General features: G+C 39.1%; 1 protein-coding gene across 1 annotated transcript in view; it reads right to left on the reverse strand.

Moving 5' to 3' along the window:
* STK4 (serine/threonine kinase 4) overlaps positions 1 to 24,198 on the reverse strand; it is a 92,035-nt gene that overhangs the window by 33,950 nt on the left and 33,887 nt on the right. The window contains exon 10 of the mRNA XM_055437684.2: positions 8,022 to 8,179. Within this exon, the coding sequence (XP_055293659.1) occupies positions 8,022 to 8,179 (158 nt within the window). The remainder of the gene's footprint in view (positions 1 to 8,021; positions 8,180 to 24,198) is intronic.

Consider the following 24,198-nt stretch of genomic DNA (forward strand, 5'->3'; position numbering starts at 1 on the left):
ACCACAGAAAGCCATCCAAATGGTTTATAACTATGCTCAGAACCCAAACAATCAATCTTGTTCAGGTTCTGTTGATCAAATTAATTTTGAATTAACAGTCTGGTGGTTTTGTATCCTGCTGGACCCATTATCAGACAACGTCAGAGGCTGTTAGCTCTTAGTGCTGCGTTGGATTCTATTTTTAATTTTCCTGATACATCAAGGAAAAAAATCGAAGAGGGTGCTAAGTATTTCCAGAAAAACAAAAAGGGGGCACACTGGGCACTAATTTTCTTCACCTGAAGGGCACACCATTGCCCCCCGGCCCCTTCCTCACACACCCACACCTGCGTTCTGAACATCACGACTTATGACTTCTGTCCATTCCACACCCCTTCGGCCTCCACACACACACACTTCCCTCCCTCTCTGTGTGTCTCAGCCTGCAGGGCCCTCTCCCTCCTCCAGCTGCAGAATTCCTATTCATCTCTCAAAACACACTTCAAATGAGATTTCTTGATGCTGTCCTTAGTTCTTTTTCCTGAGGTTCTTGCTCCCTCTTCTGGGCTCCTACAGCATTTTTTTATAAGTACTTTATGAACAGAGTCCCTTGGACTGCAAGGAGATCCAACCAGTCCATCCTAAAGGAAATCAGTCCTGGGTGTTCATTGGAAGGACTGATGTTGAAGCTGAAACTCCAATATTTTGGCCACCTGATGTGAAGAACTGACTCATTTGAGAAGACCCTGATGCTGGGAAAGATTGAGGGCAGGAGGAGAAGGGGACAACAGGGGATGAGATGGCTGGATGGCATCACAGACTCAATGGACATGAGTTTGAGTGAACTCCAGGAGTTGGTGATGGACAGGGAGGCCTGGCGTGTTGCGGTTCATGGGGTCGCAAAGAGTCGGACACTGAGCGACTGAACTATGAACAGAATTTACCAGAAGAGCCTAGAGAGAGGCCAAAACAAGGTTAAGAGGATAGGCTCTGGAGCCGAATCCTTGCTCAGTCACTTACAATCTGTACAACTTTCATCAATGACTTACTCCTTTTAAGCCTCAGTGTTCTCATCCATAAAATGGCAATAATATTGCCTATCACCTGGAATGGTTATGAGAACTGAGCTAATGTTTATAAAGGACCTTAGACCCATGCCTGGCACACAGTAAGTTCTCAAGGAATGTAAGCTATTATCAGCACAAGGTATCGAAATTATTTGATTACCTTTTTATGCTACACTATGTGCTTTCTCAGGGTAATGACTATATTTGTTGAATTAATTCAATTAATTAACTGAATTAATTAATGGCATTAAAGAATTATTACTATTATTAATTTTTAAGAATTAAGAGAATCAATTAATTCAGAGACTATCTCTGAGGTTGATTGAAAAGTCCATACTAACTATAAGCTAGGTGATTGCTAGGTGTTAGGGATATGAAGATGAATAAAATTCCCAGCCATCAAGGATCTTACAGTCTTGGCTACTCACACATAAGAGGACTCGGTGTACGCAGACTGAATGAGTATGTGGGGTCCAACTACTATCAACTCTTTTTTTAAAGAATAAGTCATAAGAGATCTGGAAACATTATGTGAATAAACAGGAAACTTATCTTAGACCTTATACACCAAGAGCTGATAATCAGCAATCTTTGCAAAGTTACTAAGATTGAAAAGTACCACGGTTCATCTAGGTCTGCGGAAGCTCCGGCTAACTCCATTTAGACTAAAACCAGGAAGACCTCAGAAGAATTTAAAAAAGACATACCTCACTCTATTTTTTAAATTTAAGCAAGTAAAACGTTCGTATGGCAATACATTCTCACTGTAGGAACAGTTAAAACTGAAGGTCCTCTCCTCAAAGTAGTGACTCTAACCAAATAGTTTCATATCCTTTTTACCTGTACAGCTGCAAGTGTGCCTAACAGAAATCGGCAGCACAGTTTGTGGTTTTTAAAAAGTTTATACAAATGATGTCACACTGTTTGCATTATTCTGCACTTTATCATTACTACACACAAAACTTCCTCTGTAGCCGCAGGTGTCTTTCTCAGCTCTGTCCTCTGCACGGCCTTCTCTTACACTATCTCTCACTGTGCTCCTTTGAAATAAAAATAGCCACTATTCTCTGAACTGGCGGATTATCTGACTTAAGGTCTGTTTCCCTCCACAGTCAACTCCAGGAAAGCCTGGGCTGGTCTGTCTTGTTCACCCCCCTTGGTACTGAGCCTCCTTAGATGAAAATACTAGTGTGTTTTTGGAAGATCCATGAGCCAAACTGGGTTTAAGTTGACAGCCTTTTGTGGCTTTTATGATGGCAAATGGGAGGGTTTGAATTCTCATAAAAGCAACATTCATTTCCAAAAATGCATGTGTTTACAGACTATGAAACAAATTTTAGAGAATACTGCATTTACAAGTACATTTTATTTATACTTTAGTCACTATCATGTCTCAAAAATTAAAGGAAATCTTTGTTGCTTTTTCAGCGTGCTAAACAAGGCAACTTAATTTTAAAAATGCAACAAGAATTCAGTTGCAGATGAAAATAAGTTTTTTTGTCAGTATCAAATTCTGCCACTTTTGACTGATTAAATTACTTCCCATTTGCCATGTCTGGGTAAAATAATTCATTTCAAAATAGCAATTGCCTTCACAGGAAGAAAGAGAATATCTTCTTTATAACTAAATACTGCCTGCTGGGAAATCAGAAAATCTCTGAAAGACCATTGCGGGGAACATGGCAGCTTGTCTGACACACACCCCTCTCTCTAAGCTTAGTGAGGTTACTCTGAACACTTTCTTCACTCAATGGATTGGCTCTTTCTTTGCCAGATGTCATTTTATATTTCCTTTTCTAAAATATTTATTTTTTTGGCTGCACCAGGTCTTAGTTGCTACATGTGAACTCTTCATTGCAGCACATGGGACCTCACTCCCTGGCCAGGGATCGAGTCCAGACTCCCGCACTGGAAGCACGGAGTCTTAGCCAGGGGACCACCAGGGAAGTCCCTGCCAGGTGTCACTGTCACACATACATTTCTCTGATTTTAGGTACTGCTTTGGTTCCTCCAGTAAGAGTACAGGAGACTCAACAGGGGAGTAGAAAGGAAATTTAAAAATCTTGTAATGTTGTTAAAATATGGATTCATCCTGATTTCTGAATTTTTATAGCACCTAGTAGGAAAGAAGGGCTTCCCTTGTGGCTCAGCTGGTAAAGAATCCGCCTGCAATGAGGGAGACCTGGGTTCGATCCCTGGGTTGGGAAGATCCCCTGGAGAAGGGAAAGGCAACCCACTCCAGTATTCTGGCCCGGAGAATTCCACGGACTGTATAGTCCACGGGGTCGCAAAGAGCTGAACACAACTGAGTGACTTTCAATAGGGAAGAAAAAAGAAATTTATATGCATTGAGCAGGTTAGGATCATGCATAAGGTAGGTTAAAACACAGATTAACAGGCGCTGTCCCCAGAGCCTCTGAGTGTGTCAGGGATGGGGTCTGAGAAGCTGCATTTCCAACAAGTTTCCAGGTGATGCTGACACTGCTTGTTTGGGAATTGCACTTTGAGAAACACTATTTTAGACTACTGAGTTTCCCTGGTGGCTCAGATGGTAAAGGATCTGCCTGCAATGCAGGAGACCCGGGTTTGATCCCTGGGTTGGGAATATCCCCTGGAGAAGGGAATGGCAACCCACTCCAGTATTCTTGCCTGGAGAATTCCATGGACAGAGGACTATTATTTTAAGTACTTGATTACTTAGATTATTATTTTAAGTACTTGATTTGGGATTCAGGCCATACAGCACGAGTACGGAGGCAGTAAGAATAGTTTTCATCTGATCTTTGGAACGTTTTGGTGTAGTAGCTTATGTATGGAAGAAGAAGTGGTAGTCACTCAGTTGTGTCCGACTCTCTGTGACCCCATGGACTGTAGCTCTCCGGGCTCCTCTGTCCATGGAATTCTTCAGGCAAGAATACTGGAGTGGGGAGCCACTCCCTTCTCCAGGGGATCTTCCCAACCCAGGGATCGAACCTGAGTCTCCTGCACTGCAGGTGGAGTCTTTACCATCCGGGCCACTAGGGAAGCCCAGCTCAAGTACATCCTACCTCAATTTTCTCTCACTGCTTAGTCTGAAATTCTCTTAGAAGGAAATTCTCTTGAAATTTCCAAGGTAACATTAGAATAAAATTTTTTATGTCAGGATGGGGTGACTCAGACACAATGTGGACATATACAAATCCAAATGATTTAGACCAGGAGTCCCCAGATAAATGGCTTAGACGCCAGACAGGTCAGAAACTTAATACAAGTGAAAGAAGTCGATAGGATCTTGAGGAGATCTGGAGTGATCAGATCTGAAGAAAGCAGCCTCTACTCAGCTCCAGACAACCTATCAATCAAAAATGGATCCTGGCTCTAAAAAAGAACACATCTGAGTCAGTTCTAATGAGGTGGATGAAACTGGAGCCTATTACATACAGTGAAGTAAGTCAGAAAGAGAAACACCAACATCAAAACCAATTCACCAATACACCAACGCATATATATGGAATTTAGAAAGACGGTAATGACGACCCTATATGCAAGACAGCAAAGAGACACAGATGTAAAGAACAGACTTCTGTACTATGTGGGAGAAGGTGACGTGGGATGATTTGAGAGAACAGCATTGAAACATGGATATTACCATAAGTAATACAGATGACCAGCGCAAGTTTGATGCATGAAGCAGGGCACTCAAAGCTGGTGCTCTGGGACAACCCAGAGGGATGGGGTGGGAGGGAGGTAGGAGGGGGGTTCAGGATGGGGAGCACATGTGCACCCATCGCTGATTCATGTCAATGTATGGCAAAACCCACCACAACAGTATAAAGTAATTAGCCTCCACTTAAAATACATAAATTAATTTTTTAAAGTGTATCTTGGACTTCCCTGGTAGTCCAGTGGTTAAGAACCCACCTGCCAACACAGGGCACATAGGTTCTATCCTTGGTCCTGGAAGATCCCACATGTCCTGGAGCATGCAAACTCTTCACTGCAGCGCAACTATTGAGTCCACTCTCTAGGGCCAGAAAGCCGCAGCGACCGAAGTCAGCACACCTGAAGCCCGGGCTCCACGACAGAAGAAGCCACCACGATGAGAAGCCCACTCGCCGCAACGAGAGGAAGCCTGCACGCAGCAACAAAGATTCGGTGCAGCCAAAAATGCAAAACAAAGTTTTTTAAACAATGTAGGTCCGGGGTTTTCCTGGTGGCTCAGCGGTAAAGAGTTCCCCTGCAAGTTTAGGAGATAGGTCCAATCCCTGATCCGGGAAGATCCCACAAGCCTCGAAGCAAATAAGCCCGTGCATCACGACTACTGAGTCTGTGCTCTAGAGCCCGGGAGCCCACGCACTGCAACCGAAGTCCAAGTGTCCTAGGGCCCGTGCTTGGCAACAAGAGAAGCCACGGCAATGCCTGCGCACTGCAACTAGAGTAGCCCCTGCTTTCCACAACTAGAGAAAAGCCTGCACAGCAAGGAAGTCCCAGCACAACCAAAAAGTTAATAAAAAAAAAAAGAAATTTTTTTTAATGTAGGTCTTTTATGGTCAGCTCTTCCAAGTTTTCAAAATAAGCTGGAGTTCCAACATTTTATGTAGAAGCTCTCAATTTTCAAACACAGGCAACTAATTTAAAATGTTTAAACACTGCATAGGGCACACAAAAAGGTATGTGAGCTGGATGATGCCAAGTAACTTCTGGTAGGTCTCAGAACCTTCCTCCTGCACCAGCCAGGAAGAATACATGTTGGGCAATGTTCTAATCTAGTCACTGTGCTAATAGGCACACTCACCCCAGTGGTCATCTGCTTCCCCAGTAAAAAGCTCTCTCTCTCTAAAGACCTACTAAAGCCCCTGTGCGTGAGTAGCTTGCCCATCCAAATAAATTCTCTGCCAGTGATCTGAGTTTGGGAAAACGATAGCAGAGAGAAATGAGTTTTTCAAACACAGGAACTGCTGATCCCAAATTAATGATTAAAGTGACCGGAATCTCAGGATCACTAACTAGACCTGGGGACTCCAGATCTGAGGATTCTCAAGCATCCCATCACAACGGTGATGTGACTTGGCACCTGGAAATTGTTTCACTCACTGAGAAAATCAGTCCTTTCAAAGATGTCCAAGACAACTGCAGAGGCAAGACGGAATCTCAAACCTGATGATTCAAGTCTCATGGGTCTACTCTGATTAATGATGGCAGCCTGGAACACTGTCTTAAGAAGGATTCTGAAGCTGAATCCTGACACAGTGGAAAACCATGAATGCCAAAGACCTAGAAGAGAGAAATGGCAGCAGCCGGGCCTCTTTTGTATAACAGGTACACTTGTGCTCACCAAATTTAGCTTAACTATAGTGTATCAATAGAGCAATCAATATAATATTTTCAAAACATAAGTAGGATCAAGTCACATCTTGCCAGTAGCTTTCCATTTTACTCCGAGTAAAAGCTGAAGTTATTACGATTACACAAAAAGCCCTATGCTATCTGACTCCTCGTTGTACCTCTGACCTCATTTCCCGCTACAGCGTGGCCCCTTGATGCCATTCCAGATGTACCCTTCACTTCACCATTCTGCCAACACACCAAGCAAGTCGCTGCCGCGGGACTTTACACTTGCTATTCCAGCCACTTCGGATGGTCGCAAAGTTATCTTCTTACCAATGAGACATTCCTCAACTCATTATTTAAAACTGCTACATAGTCACACACACACACACAGTCCCCTGCCCCTCCTATCCCCTTCCCTTCCCCACCAATCTCCCTCTCCTGCTCCACACTTTCTACAACACTTATCACTTCCAACACACTATTTCACTTTCTGATTTTTCTTCTTCTACAATGAACCTCCATGAGGAATGAGTTTCTGATGGTTCTGTTCACCCCTAGACCCTCAGCAAAGTGTCAGGCACATACTGGAACCCAAAGAGCTAATACATAAATGAATGAAAAAACAGATAATAGCAGATGATGAATAAACAAACAGATGATAAAAACAATGGAACCTGGGTCCTAACATGGGTTCAGGGACTAATAGGTTAAGTAACTTCAGGTGAGTTATTCTGGTCCTCACAAGATTGTTATCCTTAGTTGTATAAATTCTGACATTCCTGCTACTCTACAAAAGCAGAAACTATGTTATGGAAGAACGACACCATTTCCTCTGGGCCAGTTAGTAAGACAGGAGAAAGCCAGGACTGGAAAGTCTCCCCAAGTCCAGACAGAATGCCCAAACTAAGCTCTTACAAACAACAACAAAATTATGATAGAATTGACAAATATAAAAACTAAATAATCCTAAAGAGAAAATTCTAGAAAAGGAATGCAGACCCTTTAGCTTATTTTTTTCCACTTTTTTTTTTTTTTACTGACTCTACTCATTAAATCTCTGCAAACATTAACAAGTGTCTGTGGTTGAGGGAGAATGTTCCACAGCAGAAAAAGGAAAAACACACCCAGTTTTCATAGGAAACTTTGGAATGATTTAATATTCATCCTCAGAGAAAATTCAGAATAATCCTCTCAGAGAGCCTAATATTAGGATAATGGTTAACCAAACAACAAAGACGCAATAAAGCAGCACTCATTTCCCTCCAGTCTAATTCTTAAATATAAAATCACAATCCCAGATAGACTATGAAAGACGGTGCATCTTCATCGGATGAGTGAATATTTCTTTTACTGTTAAAAATTTCAAACTCAACTAAACGAAAAATGGCAAGTGAGGAAATAATTGTTAAAGCTGCTTTGGATGGTCAAAAAAAAAATGCCGCTAATTGGGGGTCCTTGGAACAGCTCAAATGTCAGTCAAAATGTTGTCTCAAGACCCTGGAGGCCCTCGGGACAGGAGCTGCTGCCAGGGGCATTTAGAAGAGGTATGAGCTGCATAAGAAAATGCTCAAGCATTTTGTACTTTGAGAGAAACAGAACTGGATGTGTGATCTTTCAAACAGCTCTCCCCAGCAGACATGACCATCTGCTTCCAACTCTACTTACGAATTCATAGTCTCCATCCTGGGGAACTTTCCAATCTGAAGAGTTCTGCAGTGGGCCAGGGACACTCTTGCCGAAGCTGTTGATCTGATTTTCCTTTTCTTTTTGTTCGAAGTATTCAAGGAACGACGGTCTGGCAGGCTGCATGGTCTCGTCCCTCCCTGAAAACCAAGGCAAACACAAGGTGAAATATACTATCTCAGATCTCAGACAAGTTCGGTAAATGGATCTGTCTCCAGGTGGGCTACTGTTATGGAATCAGTGGCTTTTTGTTAAATAATCCTTTAATGTTCTAGTGAAAAGTATAGGAAAATGCACCCAAAAAATTCTCATTCATAGTACGTTTCATAGGATTTCAGACGATTCATGGCCCCCCTCTGGGTCCCTTTCTCTAAATGGAAAGACTTGGTGATGCAATGACTGAGTCAGCTGCAAGCCATAGTTTTAGGATCCCTGATATCAGGCAGAGTTTCTATAACATTTAGACTGAAGAGAGAGACACAAGCCAAAATATTTATTGTCTACGTATATAACATGCTCCATAGGCATTAGAGTCAAGAAGGGGGGATGATACCACAGACTGATTGATTTCCCTTGGCAATCTCATGATCTAATTTGATGAATGAGAAAAATAGGAGAAAAGAAAAAGAAAATCTAAGTATGTCACAATACACTCCATGAAATATTATATAACTTTCAAAACACTGTTTACAAATGGCTTAAGATAAAGTTAAGAAGGAAATATAAGATACAATATTATATATACAGTACAATCTCAACCCTGTAAAATTACATACATAGGAGAAAAACATGACTAGAAAAAAACATTACTAAAGTGTTAACAGGATTTGTCTCTGACAGCATGATTATAGGTGATTTTATTGAATTCTTTTAAATATTTTTTCCTTGATCCAAAGTTTTTTCAATTTATCTTTAATTGGAAGATAATTGCTTTACAATGCTGTGTTGGTTTCTGCCTTGTAACAAAGTGAATCAGACATACCTGTACCTATATCCCACCCCAACCTCCCTCCCACCCCACCCCACTCCTCGAGGTCGTCACAGGGCACGGGGTTGAGCTCCCTGTGCTATACAGCAGCTTCCCACTAGCTGTGTGTTTCACATGTGGGATGCGTGTTTCAGTGCTTCTCTCGCAAATGGTCCCACCTTCTCCTTCCCCCGCTGTGTCCACAAATCTGTTCTCTGAGTCTGCATCTCTACCCCTGTGCTGCAAACAGGTTCCTCTGTACCGTTTTTCTAGATTCCATATACATGGGTTAATATACAATATTTGTTTTTCTCTTTCTGACTTACTTCACTCTGTAAAGAAGATCGTATAGGATATTAAATAGAGTTGACTCTAAGAGTTACATGTGCCCAGGAGATGGCAAGATCATGTAAGACAGGTGGTCGGGGAAGACTGGTCGAAGGACTTAGGTTAGCAGTCCCGTAGCAGGGCAGCTTACAGAGCAGAATCAGTGGTTATGCAACAGCAGTTACCATATGAGAGCAGAATACAACAGTTACTCAGTAGAACTAGTAACAATCGCAGAAAAAGCAACTTTACCTGGAATGACTTAAAAACCTAGTTAGCTGAAGGTACCTATTTCACAGCAATCTAATACTGGGAAGCACAGAAGCTTTTTTTTTCCCCCCAGTACTTTGCATGTGGATTTATACTGCCTTTTCCCCCAGAAACCAGGAAAAAAGACTAGAAGGTTCAGAGCTATGAGAAGTGAACAGGTAGGGGCCCAGAACACAAAGAACAGCACGTGTTTCTCCCCAAGCACCCTTGTTCCCTGCAGTCTTATTTCCTGACATCTGCTCAGTCCCAGTTTCAAGCCAGCACCCTGACTGCCTCTCAGATGTCTGTCCTACTTACCATCACCATTGCCAAGTTCAACAGCAGCCAGTCCCAGATTTGCCCACTTCCAGATGCTACCAGTAGCTTACTTCACTGTTGCCCCCTCATTCATTAGGGATTAAACACGATATTTGCTAGGATCAGTCAATAATTGTGCTCAATGTCTGTTTTGTCTGTTCTAGGTATGATGTTAAGTGCTTTTTACACTTACTTTTTAATTTTTTATACACTTTTAAAGTTAAATTTAAGATATTATTTCATAATATAGTTCTGAAGGAACTGCAACAAAATAAAACTTGTAAAAATGGGGGTGTTTTGGATTTTCCAACAAGTTAGGACATAAAGTTCTTTTGATCAATCCTTTCCTATGGAGATCACCAGAGGAGAAGTTTGGCTCAGAGACAACTCTGTAGCAAGTCTACCCATAATCCTACAAATAAAAATGGGTGTTTAGAGGGCCTCCTTGAACCAAGCAACTGCAGCAGTGCTATAGGTGGCTGACACAGGCAGTAAGCAGGGTACTTTTATACAAAATATCTTGGAACTTCCTTGGTGGTCCAGTGGTTAAGACTCTGTGCTTCTTATGCCGGGGGGATGGGTTTCTTCTCTGGTCAGGGGAACTAAGATACCGTATGCCACACATTGCAGCAAAAAACAAACAACCAAAAAAAAAAAGCACTGGTTCAGACTAGCTGAAGAGAACAGAATAACCAGAACAAGGCAGAAAGCCTAAATGTATATCAAACAACTGGGCAGCTGTTTGGGGAAAGACTACATTGTAACCACACCTCCTATCTTGAACCAGGAAAACTCCAAATGAAAAAGAGCTCTAATTATAAAAATGGAAACCATAAGTACTAGAAGAAAACATGTGTAAATGCAATGTATTTAAAACCTGGAAACACAGAGAAGCCTCGACAACATGGTCTTAGATGAAGCCTTCAGAAGTCAGCCCCAGCTGATCACTAAGTTTTTGAGGTGGTTTGTTACACAGCAATAACTGCCGATTCAGTATCTGAGATCTATCTCCATCTCTTTCCATCACCCCCCACACACATCGAACTATACCTACAAGAGGAATTCCAAACTTTGGGAACTCAGGTTCAAATGCAACTAACATTGACTGAATGTTTTCTAAGTTTCAGGCCCTTGACTTGATGCTTCCACAGGATGTTGCCATCCAAACTTCAGGAACACCATGTAAATAAAGTAGGAGGGAAGACAATTTGCCCTTGTCAGCACCTACCGAGTGCTACATGATATATCATTTTCCTTTGTCCTCCCATCTTTTGAGAACCCAGGTCGGAAAGATCCCCTGGAGAAGGAACTGGCAACCCACTCCAGTATTCATGCCTGGGAAATACCATGGACAGAAGAGCCTAGCAGGCTACAGTCCATGGGGTCAGAAGAGTCGGATACGACTTAGCAACTAAACCACCACCACCACTATCATTCCCACTTTCTAGATGAGAAATTTGCCTAAGGTTATACAAGGATAGGATCTGAACCCTGATCATCAGGCTTCAAGGCTGACTCTCATATTGTAAATGCTCTAAAATAAAAATGAAAATTCTTGACGTGTCCGAACTGCCATTAGGTTGAGTGTAGAAAGACTGGGGGAATGGAATTTTCCCAGTAACCTTATCTCTGGACTCTTCTTTCAGCACTCCTGAGTGAGACCATCAGGCACGCTGGACAACAGCCTGAGGACATTGAAAGGTGTCAGAGAACTGCTTCCCACTGAGTAAAGACAATGCTGTCCCCAGGGCTTCTGCCAGCTGGTGGGCTCTGTGTTTCAATGTGAGCTGTGGTATTTTTCTCAGGTGTATCCCAGGAAATGAAGATGTTCCACTGAATGATAATACCAGAAACCTGAAGCCACTGGGAGAATGGACTCAATAGAAAAGTCAAACTTGGAAAATAGCCATGTCTTGCTCTGATTCTTTCATCTGATGCAAGGAAAGCCTGAATTCCTCCATTATGACTGGCCTGTTTCTCTTTGTAAGCAGCACCTGGTAAGCTAAATGGACAATCTATTAAAGTCCACAAATGGACAAATTCATAAGCAACTGTATCTTACATTTAGTTTTCTTTGAAAAAATATGTGAAAGCAGAAGGACACAACAATCCAAAAATCATCAGCTGATGAGGGAAATAATAAAATGTGACATCTATATATAGACACAGTATTATCTGGAGATAAAAAAAATAAATACAGACACATGGTACAACATACAGGAACCCTGAAAACAGGATGCTGAATGAAAGGAGCCAGTCACAAAAAAATCACATTCTATGATTCTATTTATATGAAATGTTCAGAATAAGCAAATCTGTAGAGACAAAAAGTAGTTTAGCGGTTGCCTAGGGTTATTGGGGCAGTGATTATTGATGGATACAGAGTCTCTTTAGAGGGTGATCAAAATGTTCAAAAATTAGATTCTGAACAAAATCAGGTATATCCATACAAATGGAATATTATTCAGCTATGAAAAGGAATGAACTATTGATATACGCTACAACACTGACGCACCCTGAACACATAAACTAGGTCAAAGAAGCCAGATACAAAGGCTGCGTTTTGCATGATTCCATTTATATAACATTTTCAGAACAGGCAAATCCTTCAGAGACAGAAAGCAGATCAATGGTTGCCTTGGGATGGGGGAAAAGGGTAACAAGAAATGACTACTAACAGGATATTGGTTCAGGGGATAACAAAAATGTATGGAATTCAACAGTGGTTATGATTGCACAACCCTGCTAAAACATTCTTAAAAACCACAGAACTGTAACCTTAAAATGGTGAAATTTATATGTGAATTATAGCTCAATTAAAAAATCATAAATTAAAAAAATTAGGCCATGGTGAGTCCATAAAAAATTAGACTCAAAGTGTACAGTTCACTGAACTGTACACTTTAAATGAGTGAATTATATATCAATAACTCAATTAAAAGAACCGAAGGACCCCTTTTCTCTATTTACTTATATTTCTGGATTTACATGAACTATAACACAATGCCAAGGCAGTCATAACTGGGAAGAAGCTTGACCAAAGACTGAGGCCCTTCTCTTCCTTTGGAATGACCATCTATTAGACATTAAACTTCATGCCCTTCCATTTAAAATGCTCATTTTTAAGACTGTCACTAAGTAAACCACAATGGTCAGTCTACTTTTTCCTTAATTTCTACAGTCCCTCTTTTCTACCTGGTTTAAACTACAGAACTGGAAAAAAGTCTACATTTTCTTCTCTGTTTCATGCATGAATATTTATAAGAAAACAACTCAAGTAAATCTCTCAAATGTTTCCTTCTAGCATGGAATAATATACATTATAGGGTTATTGTTTTGTTTTTAATCTAACTTTCATTATGTGTGTGGTTTTTGGTTTCAAGACTGGGGCACCTAAGTGCTTTACATGTATTAACCCATCTAATGGCACAAGTTATTATCCAAGTTTCTGTATGTGGCCATAAATATTCCTTTGAATGTTCTTTGAAACCACTAAGAATTGCCAGAATGATAAGTTACAAGGTTCCCTGGAGTCCAACCCAAATAACTCTTCTAGGAACCAGTTTTGGTAATTGCCTCTATGTAAACTGACTTCTGGGCAATGATGCTCTGGTTCTTTAAGTTTAGTATGCTGCTGCTGCTGCCGCCATATATCTATTCAAAGAGATCTAAATCCAGATTTCAAGGTGTCACTGACTAGAGCAATAGAGGCGGCATACCCAAAAAGATACAAATGGTTCACAGATGAGAATGATCCACTGTGGTTATTGCAACAATTTCCTAATTGGTCTCATTGTTCCTAGTCTTTTCAAACTCCGTATCATCCAACTGAATCTCCTTTTAAAAAAACCCTTTGCTATACCACTTTTCTGATCAAAATATCTTTATACTACCCTATTACCAACAAGATCAAGTTCAAACTTCTTACTCTGGCATTCAAGGTCCTCCAATATCTGGGCAACACCCACCTACTTCAGCCAAACTGAATGTTTAATATATAACATACCCCTCCTTTCTGAGTCTGCACCTGCTTGGAATATCATTCTCCCATCGCTCTGTATATCTAAGTTCTCACAAATACTTTAACACTGTTCTGAATCACTTATCCAGTATTTGGCTTAACATTACTACTTGCCTCTGCAAAGGTCCTCCTTAACAAAGTGATGTCAACATAAATACCACTATCAGAAGCACCTAGGGTAAAGCTCCAGATATATAAGGAATCAGAAAGAACGGTAAGAACATAGTAGGCACTCTATACACGTTAGATAACGATAATGACAAATGTCATCACCCCCTTTCAACCTACAAATTCCTGGTTGGCCACAAACGACTCATTTGGTTTTTTGTACACTACACAGTAAGGGCACATAGTGAATATACAATAAATATTATTTGGTCAGGATTAAATATTTCTTTTTAACAAATACTGGTTCCAAGTTGATATTTTTTAGAGCAAAAACATTTAAGAGAATCATCTACTCTTTCTTTGGGACCCATTTAATTTGATCATAATGCATCTCCGTCTTCTTGCTGAACAAGGGTAAGCAGGTCAGTAAGCTTAGAGCACCAAGAAACTATATTCCCCTAATTGATCAAAACTGATTTATCGGCCTCTTAGACATAAGAACCAAAGTATATCTTTTGGACTTTTCCCTTTGATCTTCACTATGACTACCCTCTTTTGGAAAATAGATTTTTCCCCCCATAACTATTCTTGGCTCTCCTTTTACCAACTTAACTCTAGTGGAGCAGCACCTTATCTTCCCCAAAATATAGGCCTTGAGCCCTTCAGCCACGTCACACTGAGATCCAGTACTTTCATACCCTGATATGTGGTCTGGCATTAGGGGTTTGAACGAATTTTCAGGCACCACGTGTCTGTGCTTTCTGGCTCATCCCACAAGAATCAAGAAGGTTTCCAAAGATAAAAGTGAGACAGACATCTGGACATAATTAGAAAAACTGCACAAACAATTAGGATTTAGTCTCCGCTCTGGCAGGATGACCTTGAATTACTTGTTCAAAAATTATTTGTGAGAACAGTCTAAAGACCAAGATTTCTGCTCTTCTGTTGTGAATCCCACCCTAGAGGGAGCTTCTGATAAATGCTCAGTGAATGCCAGAGATTTATCTTTCAGGGATGGAAAAAAAATCAAGTTGGGTAATAAATCCCACAGTATTAAGATAACCTTTTGAAACTTCAAAAAGGCTCACAAGTATCCAAAATCTAGCCTCTAAAATCTACAGTCTTATATTTGGAGGTACTACTTAACAGATTCTCAAAACATCTGTTACCTTGTTGCCAAGGAATTAAAATTAATCTCTCTTTCTTTCCCCCAGTCTCCCCTCCTTCCCTCCCCACTCCACATTTTAAAAACATTACTGAAATGGACAAGTGACGTTAAAGATCAATCAGCTTCAAGCCAGTGCCACAGAAGTGGCACTTACAAAATACCATTAATGCCAAGAGTAAAAACGAAAAAAACATGACTAGCAAGAGAAAAGGAATTACAATGCAGAAAAGTAGCTCTGGTTGAAGGAATTTCTGAAGGTCCAACAAAAAAAACCCACCATCATACACTAAAAACAACCCCCCCCAACTGTCATACACTATCAAATACTATACTACTTACTATTTTTAAGCTTTTCTATGCTACGCATTTTAAATATGTATTTCTTACCATCTTAATCTGACAAAATAGGAACATTCATGCTCCACTTTTTCAGACTAGGAAACTGAGGCTCCAAAAAGGAAGTAACTTGCCAAAGCTTGATAAAGTTTATAAGATTCTGAGCAAAGTTTCAAACCAATGACTCTGATTCCAAAAATTAATATTCCCTCTATTACTCCTTTTTCTTTCTCCTACCCTTACTGGGAGATATGTTTCTAACCAAACTACATGTTTTAGCTTTTAGCTTTGATACTTACAAGCACACTAATGCTATCTGAAACTCTCATATGATGCTGTGCATGACAAAGATATATGGACTGTATTTTTGAGAATACAAATATTCTCTGATGATAGTTTTAAACAATCTGAAGGGATCTGAAATCAGACAGTAAGGTCACTGTAGTAAAGAAGCTTTAAAACAAATTCTGTAGTACTTTATGTTCTATTTACCATCCTTGCAAACATTAAAATCTGAGTCAGAGAAAATGAGATACAGAACACACAAGGGAGGCAATGTTATAACAGTCCTCTTCAAAAAAACTGCAGGTGGAAAGAAAATAGGCTGTGAGTCAAGAATTCCATCTAATGGAGCTCTGAAATTAGCATCTGATGGATGGTGTTGAAATAAAATCATTTCAACAAGATCCTGACTTTGGTTTTAACATGAGGAAACTCACAATAATAGGTGCCTTCACGAGACCTAGGACTTTCTGGGAAACTATGAATACATAAAGCTTTTATCACATAATACTATCACAGCAGTTTACCCAAAACACAGTTCTGAGCTGCTCTAAGTTAATAATGCCATGATGCTTTAGAATTCCATTTCGGGACTTCGTTGGTGGTCCAATGGTTAAGATTTTGCCTTCCAATGCAGGGCCTGTGGGTTTAATTCGTGGTAAGGGAGCTTAGTAAAGTCCCATATGCCTCACAAACAAAAAACCATAACATAAAACAGAAGCAATAGTGTAACAAATTCAATAAAACCTTTAAAAATGACCCATAGCAAAAATATCTTTAAAAAATAAAATTCTATTTTGAAGAGATTAAAGAACCTCTTAATGAGGGTGAAAGAGGAGAGTGAAAAATCTGACTTAAAACTCAACATTCAAAAAACTAAGATCATGGCATTCGGTCCCACCACTTCTTGGCAAATAGATGGGGAAAAAGTGGATACAGTGACAGATTTTATTTTCTTGTGGTCCAAAATCAATGTAGACGGTGACTGCAGCCATGAAATTAAAAGATGCTTGTTCCTTAGAAGAAAAGTTATGTCAAGAGAGCATATTAAATAGCGTATTAAAAAGCAGAGACATCACTTTCCCAACAAAAGTCCATATAATCAAAATTATGGTTTTTCCATGTACAGATGTGAGAGTTGGACCATAAAGAAGGCTGAGCACTGAAGAACTGATGCTTTTGAACTGTGGTGCAAGAGAAGACTCTTGAGAATCCCTTGGACAGCAAAGAGATCAAACCAGTCAATCCTAAAAGAAATCAACCCTGAATATTCATTAGAAGGACTGATGCCGAAGCTGAAGCTCCTATACTTTGGCCACCTGATGTGAAGAGCCGACTCATTGGAAAAGACCCTGATTCTGGGAAAGACTGAGGGCAGAAGGAGAAGGGGGCGACAGAGGACGAGATGGTTGAATGGCATCACTGACTCAGTGGACGTGAGTTTGAGCAAACTCCAGGAGATGGTGATAGACAGGGAGGCCTGGTGTGCTGCAGTTCATGTGGTCTCAAAGAGTCGGACACGACTTAAAAGCCTGAACAACCACCACCACAAGAGATTAGAATGCAATTAGAAATTTAAGTTTCAAATAGAAATCATCCAGTCCCTCCCTTTATTTCACTGAGTCTAGTTTAAAAGGCTTGCGTCAGTGAAATAATCTTTTAATTCAGTGGTCCAAGTTCTGCCTAACCAGTGGCCTAATCAGCCTAGAGATAAGGAGAGGAACCGGCCACCATGTATCTCCTGGGAATGCAGTGAAGACAAGAAAACCATTTATCACAGCCAATGAGTCTTGGAAGGGAGAACCACTGCGTGTCAAATCTTTAGCACATGAGGTACATATTTTAAGGGGTCATCCTTTGGCCTGTCATTTCCTCATCTGGGACAAAAGCATTAACTGCTAAACTACAAATTTATGCCAATCAGGCTCAAGTTGCTCCAAGTTGTTATCTCTGCCTCTGAAAAAAAAATTTTGTTATTTTCAAAGATACTTAAAAGTATTATTAAAGTATACAACACAGTTTATGTGAAAAAATACTTTTAATATGTTTTAAAAGCTTGGATTCTTTCTCTACTTCTTATATAGAAGTAGAAATTCTCATTTGAGTTCCTAATTATAATATCCTATTTGATCATGATGAAGTAAAACACAAGAAATTCTCTTCCTTTAAGAAAAGATGCTAGCTTGAGGATGAAATGGTGAAGCCGTTTTCCTGCATATTAAGACACACCAAAAAAACCCCTCACATATAACAAAATCTCATTATCTTCATAGCATGACTAATGATCTCCAGTGCCCAATATATTACTTTGAATGACATATATTAATAATATAACTGAATCACTTTGCTGTACTGTATACTTGAAACTAACATGACACTGTAAAACACCTATACCTCAATTTAACAAATGGACACTAATTTTTTTCAATAAGAGGACTGCTAATTTTTTTTTAATTAACATTTTTATAAACCTGTGGGATATGCTTTTCTGAAGTACATATTTCTATCAATATTAAAGACAGTTGTAATACCTGAATCAATAGAAACCAACAACCTCTAGATATTATTTTATTAGGAAACTCTTAAGTGAAACACTTTCCAACCTGTATCTCAAATTAAGCCTCCTGAGATTTATTTCTAAAAACTGAAAATCATGAGTTAAAAATCACGTAATGTTTTCTGCTGATGTACCAGATGTGCCAAACCTTCAAGGTTACAAAGACTATCCAGATAACCTTCACTCAGACTCCTCAAATGTTAACATCTTACTACATTTGTGTTACCATCCTTCAATCAACCTAGCTGCTGCTGCTGCTGCTAAGTCACTTCAGTCGTGTCCGACTCTGTGTGACCCCATAGACAGAAGCCCACCAGGCTCCCCTGTCCCTGGGATTCTCCAGGCAAGAACACTGGAGTGGGTTGCCATTTCCTTCTCCAATGCATGAAAGTGAAAAGTGAAAGTGAAGTCGCTCAGTCGTGTCCGACCCTTAGCGACCCCATGGACTGCAGCCTACCAGACTCCTCCATCCATGGGATTTTCTAGGCAATAGTACTGGAGTTCAACCTAGCTAGCTAGCTATAAAACCTTATCACAGTTGTGAGTCTTGATAACCCAAAAATACCAACATCACAAAAGTCTTAAGTTTGAAGATCCTAGAAACAGGTGTCAAAAGGTAAGAAAGGCAGGCTTTTCACAATTTTTAACAAGATGCCCTATTATCACAGAAGCAATGAGGATAGAAGCCAAAGGCTTGCAATCTAGGGTGACTTTAGACAAGACGCTGAACTTTTAACTTGAACTTCCTCATTATGTATGGCAGGAAGTTCATAACTGATAAACCCATATCTCAGGGAAGTTATGAAAATCAAATATAAAAGGAACAATTCCCAGGAAGAGTTAACAATTCTAAATCTATATGCATCGGACAGTGCAACCTCAAAATACAAAAGACCTCTCCCAAAAATATAAATCTCAAAATTAACAAAAATAAATAGACAAATCACAACCACAGAGTAACAATTTAACATATCTCCCTCAGAAACCAAAAGATCAAATATCAAGAATTAGTTGTGAATAACTATATTTGAAGACAATTAACAAGCTAAATCCACCAGATACATATAGATTCCTACAAGCAATTTGAAAACACACATTCTTTCTAAAGCACGCAAACAACATTTAGCAAAAATTACCGACATACTAGGTCAAATGTGTTCATTAGCCATAATTCTCTGAAATTGAAAATTAAAAATAAGTAGTTTAAAAAATTCATACAATTTGGTTTTTAAAAAGCACTTCTGAATAATTCAAGAGTTAAAAAAGAAATATGTAAGAAGCACAAAGCACCACAAACTGGGAAAAAATGTTTACAGTGTCCCATATATGAAACCCGTGGGATGCAGAGAAAACTGAACTTCAAGAAAAAATTACAATGTTAGCTGAATACATTAGTAAGCAAGAAAACTGTTCAACCAAAAAAACGAACAATAAAATTTATTACCAACTTTGATTAAAAAAGAAATCTCTTAAACTAGAAGTAGACAACATCTTCTTTAACTTGATAATATACCAGATCCACTACAATGACTTAGTGGAAATTATTAGAAGAAATTTCTTTAAGATAAGGAATCAGACAAGAAAGGCTGCTATCACCTCTATTTTTAGAGGTCTTAGTAAGACAAAAATATATTAAGTATAAAGATCAAAAGGAAAAACTAAGAATGCAATTCACAGACAATTAGATTGTCTTCATTAAAAAAAAAAACCTATTAGAACAAATACAATAATCTACAAAAATTAATTCAACAAAAAGATCTAAAATATCTTTATGGATATAATTATAAAGCTATCTAAGAATAGACGATATAAACCAAACAGATGAGAAGATAAATTATGTTCACGAATAGGAAGAATTAACATCATAAAGATGGCCATTCTGCCTAATTAATCTATGTATTCAATGCAATTCAGTCAATATCCCAGAGGTATTTTACAAAATTTCACAGACTGATACTAAAATTTGCATGGAAGAATAATATAAATTTCAATAGTAACCTGTAATTGAAAAGAAAAACAAGTAGGAAAGAATTTATTTTTCATAGATAGTCAAGGAAGGCCTGAGAAGGTAACAGGACCAAAGATCTGAATGGAGGAAAAAGCAAATCTTTCACATGGAAGAAATAAAATTAGATGACTATAGCTCATATTGCAAATTTTAAAAAATATCTGATCCACTATTAAAGTCCTAAATGTGGACAGTAAAACTTTATAATCTTTAGGAAAAAAAAAAAAGGAGACAATTTTTAAGACATTTGAGTAGCAAAGAATTTCTCTCAGTTGAAATATTGTTGGCACATGACATTATTTTAGTTTCAGATGTATTACATAATGATTTGACATTTGCATACATTATTAAATCATCACCATGCATTGTCTAGTAAACGTCTTGGTTACCAAAAGAGTAGGAGGAGTGATAAATGAGGAGTCTTGGATTAACATATACACACTACTACATATAAAATAGATAATCAACAAGGACCTACTATATACAGCACAGCGAACCTTCCTCGATATTCTGTAGGAACCTACAGGAAAAGAATCTGAAAAAGAATGGATGTATGTATAACTGAATCACTTTGCCATACACCTGAAACTAACACAACACTATAAATCAACTATACGCCAAAATAAAATTAATTAAAAAAAATACATTATGAAGAATTTCTTAAAGAAGGCACAAAAAAAGTATGGTATAAGAAAATTCTGACAAATGTGACTTCATGGAAACAGAAGTTGCTTTCTAAGAAAAGATCCTGAAAAATTAAAAGCACAAGTCACTAACTGCGAAAAAAAATTTACAATGCATATAACAGATGAAAATTAGTATCCAACACCAAAGAACCACTGCAAACCAGTAACAAAAAAAGAAAGGAAAAAAAAAAGGGCAACATCTACTCTCAAAGAAAGTATTGGATTTGTAAAGTCAATATAGAAATAAATTAGAGGAAAACTAAAGTGGCTACACAAGAAAAGATATAAACTGTCATTGTTAATGTTTCTTATGATACATAAAATAACTTTTCCCAAGTCAGTTTCTGCAGAAGAATTTGAAGTTTTTTAAACATATATTCAGTTACTTTGTTAGGGTCACTTTGGCTGATGATAGTTTCAAAACTATATTCGTGGTACCATGCTGCAGAAAGAACACCTCAGTTCTGGTTAAGGTCTACTGAGAAATCTGGGAAAAGAGAGGAAAAGTTTAAACTACTTTGAGACGTTCCGATCGACTTTGGTCTTACTTGAATTTTGCCAAGCATGAGGTATTCAAACTCCTACCTAAATAAAATAAAGACATCGCCCTAGTGTTGCTAGAGTTACTTAAAATAGATGTTAAAATAAATAAATCACAGTCTTGATCTAGAATGAAGCCTTCCACAGAAAGGGGATTTGTGGACACAAGTGAGAATACCATTTAAACTCATACCCTATGACAGGGCTCCCTCTACTGGTGCAGAGGGCAGGGACACTGACACAGAGCCCTTTCAAGTCATCTCAATGTGAACTTCACACCATGGGGGCAAAAGTCGTTATGTAAAAAAAAAAGACCCCACTGACACAGACACACAGAAGAAGTCTACCCAAATCCCCAAACTGGCATTTTATCCAGACAGGGGTTTTCAAAGTAGTGTGGGCCATGATTTACCTTTGTGGTTGTGAAAGGTTGTTCTCTCATAAAGCAATCATATCACACCCCGCTTCAACCCTCCCTCCAACTGCAATCTGATTCTTTACAGTGGTCAGACATACACAACCAAGAATAATCCCTCAGATGTTAACAGAATCATCAGAGGCAGGTCCCCTTAGAAAACCTTGTGCTCTCTGCCTCTGGAAATCCTGGGGAAACATGTAGAGAGGTGAGTTACTCAAGCTACCAGCACACAAGCTGAGACCTCCCATCAGACGCCCTGGTCCTGTCCCTCCACAACTTAATGAAGGGGCTCTGCTGAGGGGCAGGGTCACATAATGGTTAAGAGCATGAGCCTGGAAATCAGACGCATCTGGCCTCAGGTCTTGGCTCTTCTGTTGCTCACTATGTAATCACGAGCAAGTTACTTAATCGCTTTGCAATTCAGTTTCTGCTGCTCTGAAAGGGGTGGAGGTGGCTATGAAAAACCACACAGCATGACTGCAATGATTAAAATATATGAGATGCTTACAAAGGATTAAGCACCACACCTGGTAGACATTAAGTGCCTAATCATTAATGATTATCATTACCAGTTTTAACGTCTATCCTCTTGGGTACAATTAATATATATAAAAAACACCATTTCTTGAAAAAAAAAAAAGAGGTATCTCTGGAATTTCTTCAGAAGCCAACACCAGTCTTAACATGAATCTTGATAGGTTTATATTATGGATCTAATGCACATTATGGTTTCCCCCGGTGGCTCAGGGGTAAAGAAACTGCCTGCGATTCAGGAGACATGGCAGGAGCCTCGGGTTTGATCCCTGGGTGGGGAAGATTCTCTGGAGAAGGAAATGGCAAACCACTCCAGTATTCTTACCTGGAAAACCCATGGACAGAGGAACCTGGCGGGCTACAGTCCAGGGGGTCACCAAGAGTAGGACACAACTGAATGTGCGCGTATGTGCATGTGCACACATACGCAATACCCATTAACACAAGGATAGGCTTCCAAAACAAACCAGAAGTTCAGTAGAATGCAAAGAGCATAGACTTTGGGACTAAGATTAAGAACCTTTATAGTTTTAGTCTCTCAGTCATGTCCAACTCTTTGAGACCCCACGGACCTGTAGCCCGCCAGGCTCCTCTGTCCAAGGGATTCTCCAGGCAAGAATATTGGAGTGGGTTGCCATTCCCTTATCCACAGACCCATGGATTGAACCTGTGTCTCCTGCATTGCAGGCAGATTCTTTACCATCTGAGCTATAGGGAAGTCCCATAGACTTGGGAGTTCTTTCAATTTCCAACTCCAGTGTTTACTAGTCATATGACTATAAGCAAATATTAGCTACTGAAAAAACCACAATGTCTGGGTCAGACAGTTGATTAGACATGACTCAAAAAAGAATTTTAGAATTAGAAGATAAATCCAAGGAAAACACTCAAAAAGTGGCACAGAGAGATTTAAAAGATGGAAACTATAAAAGGGAAATAGCTGGCTGTCCAAGGAAGAAACAAAGGATACAGATAATTGCTATGAATCCTTGTGGAATGCATACTGGTACAAGCCTTCTGGAGGACAATATGGCAAACATGTACATTATGTTGTTTAAATAATTATTCAAACAAAAATTGTTCCTAGGAAACATTAAAAGGAAGGCAAAACTTATATGTGGCATGTTTGTTCCCTGCAGAGTTATAACAGTGAAACACCAGACATAGCCAAAATGCCCAGCAATGAGGAAACGACAAAAAAACAGTTAAGTGTGATAAATATAAAAAGGACTATGCAAACAACATGGAAAATGTATATGCTTTTACAGCAGAAAATAATCAGAAAGTAGATCATATAGGCAAATTATTATAATATAGGAACTATACAGGCATATGGTCAAGAACAGGAGTTATCTGCTAGAATGAGAGGACTTAGGAGTGAACAAACTTCTTTTGTGAGAGGGCATTGATACTGTTAGAATACTGATGACATAAATAATATTTAATACAGCAAATGAGAATAGAGGCAATTGAAATATCAAACCTTTTCTAAGGTAGTAAATGAAAGCCTATTTATTATCACAAAATTTAAACTTGCAGGAACTTCAGTTCTGTATTAGTCATGAGTTCTATAATTTTTATAAACATGTGGACAAGTAGAACCATAAGGGACAAGGGAAAAAATAAGATTGATAACTCTG

Source organism: Moschus berezovskii, chromosome 15, assembly GCF_049115385.1.
Source record: "Moschus berezovskii isolate FMDL1 chromosome 15, NW_MosBer_1.0, whole genome shotgun sequence".
Classification (NCBI taxonomy): Eukaryota; Metazoa; Chordata; class Mammalia; order Artiodactyla; family Moschidae; genus Moschus; species Moschus berezovskii.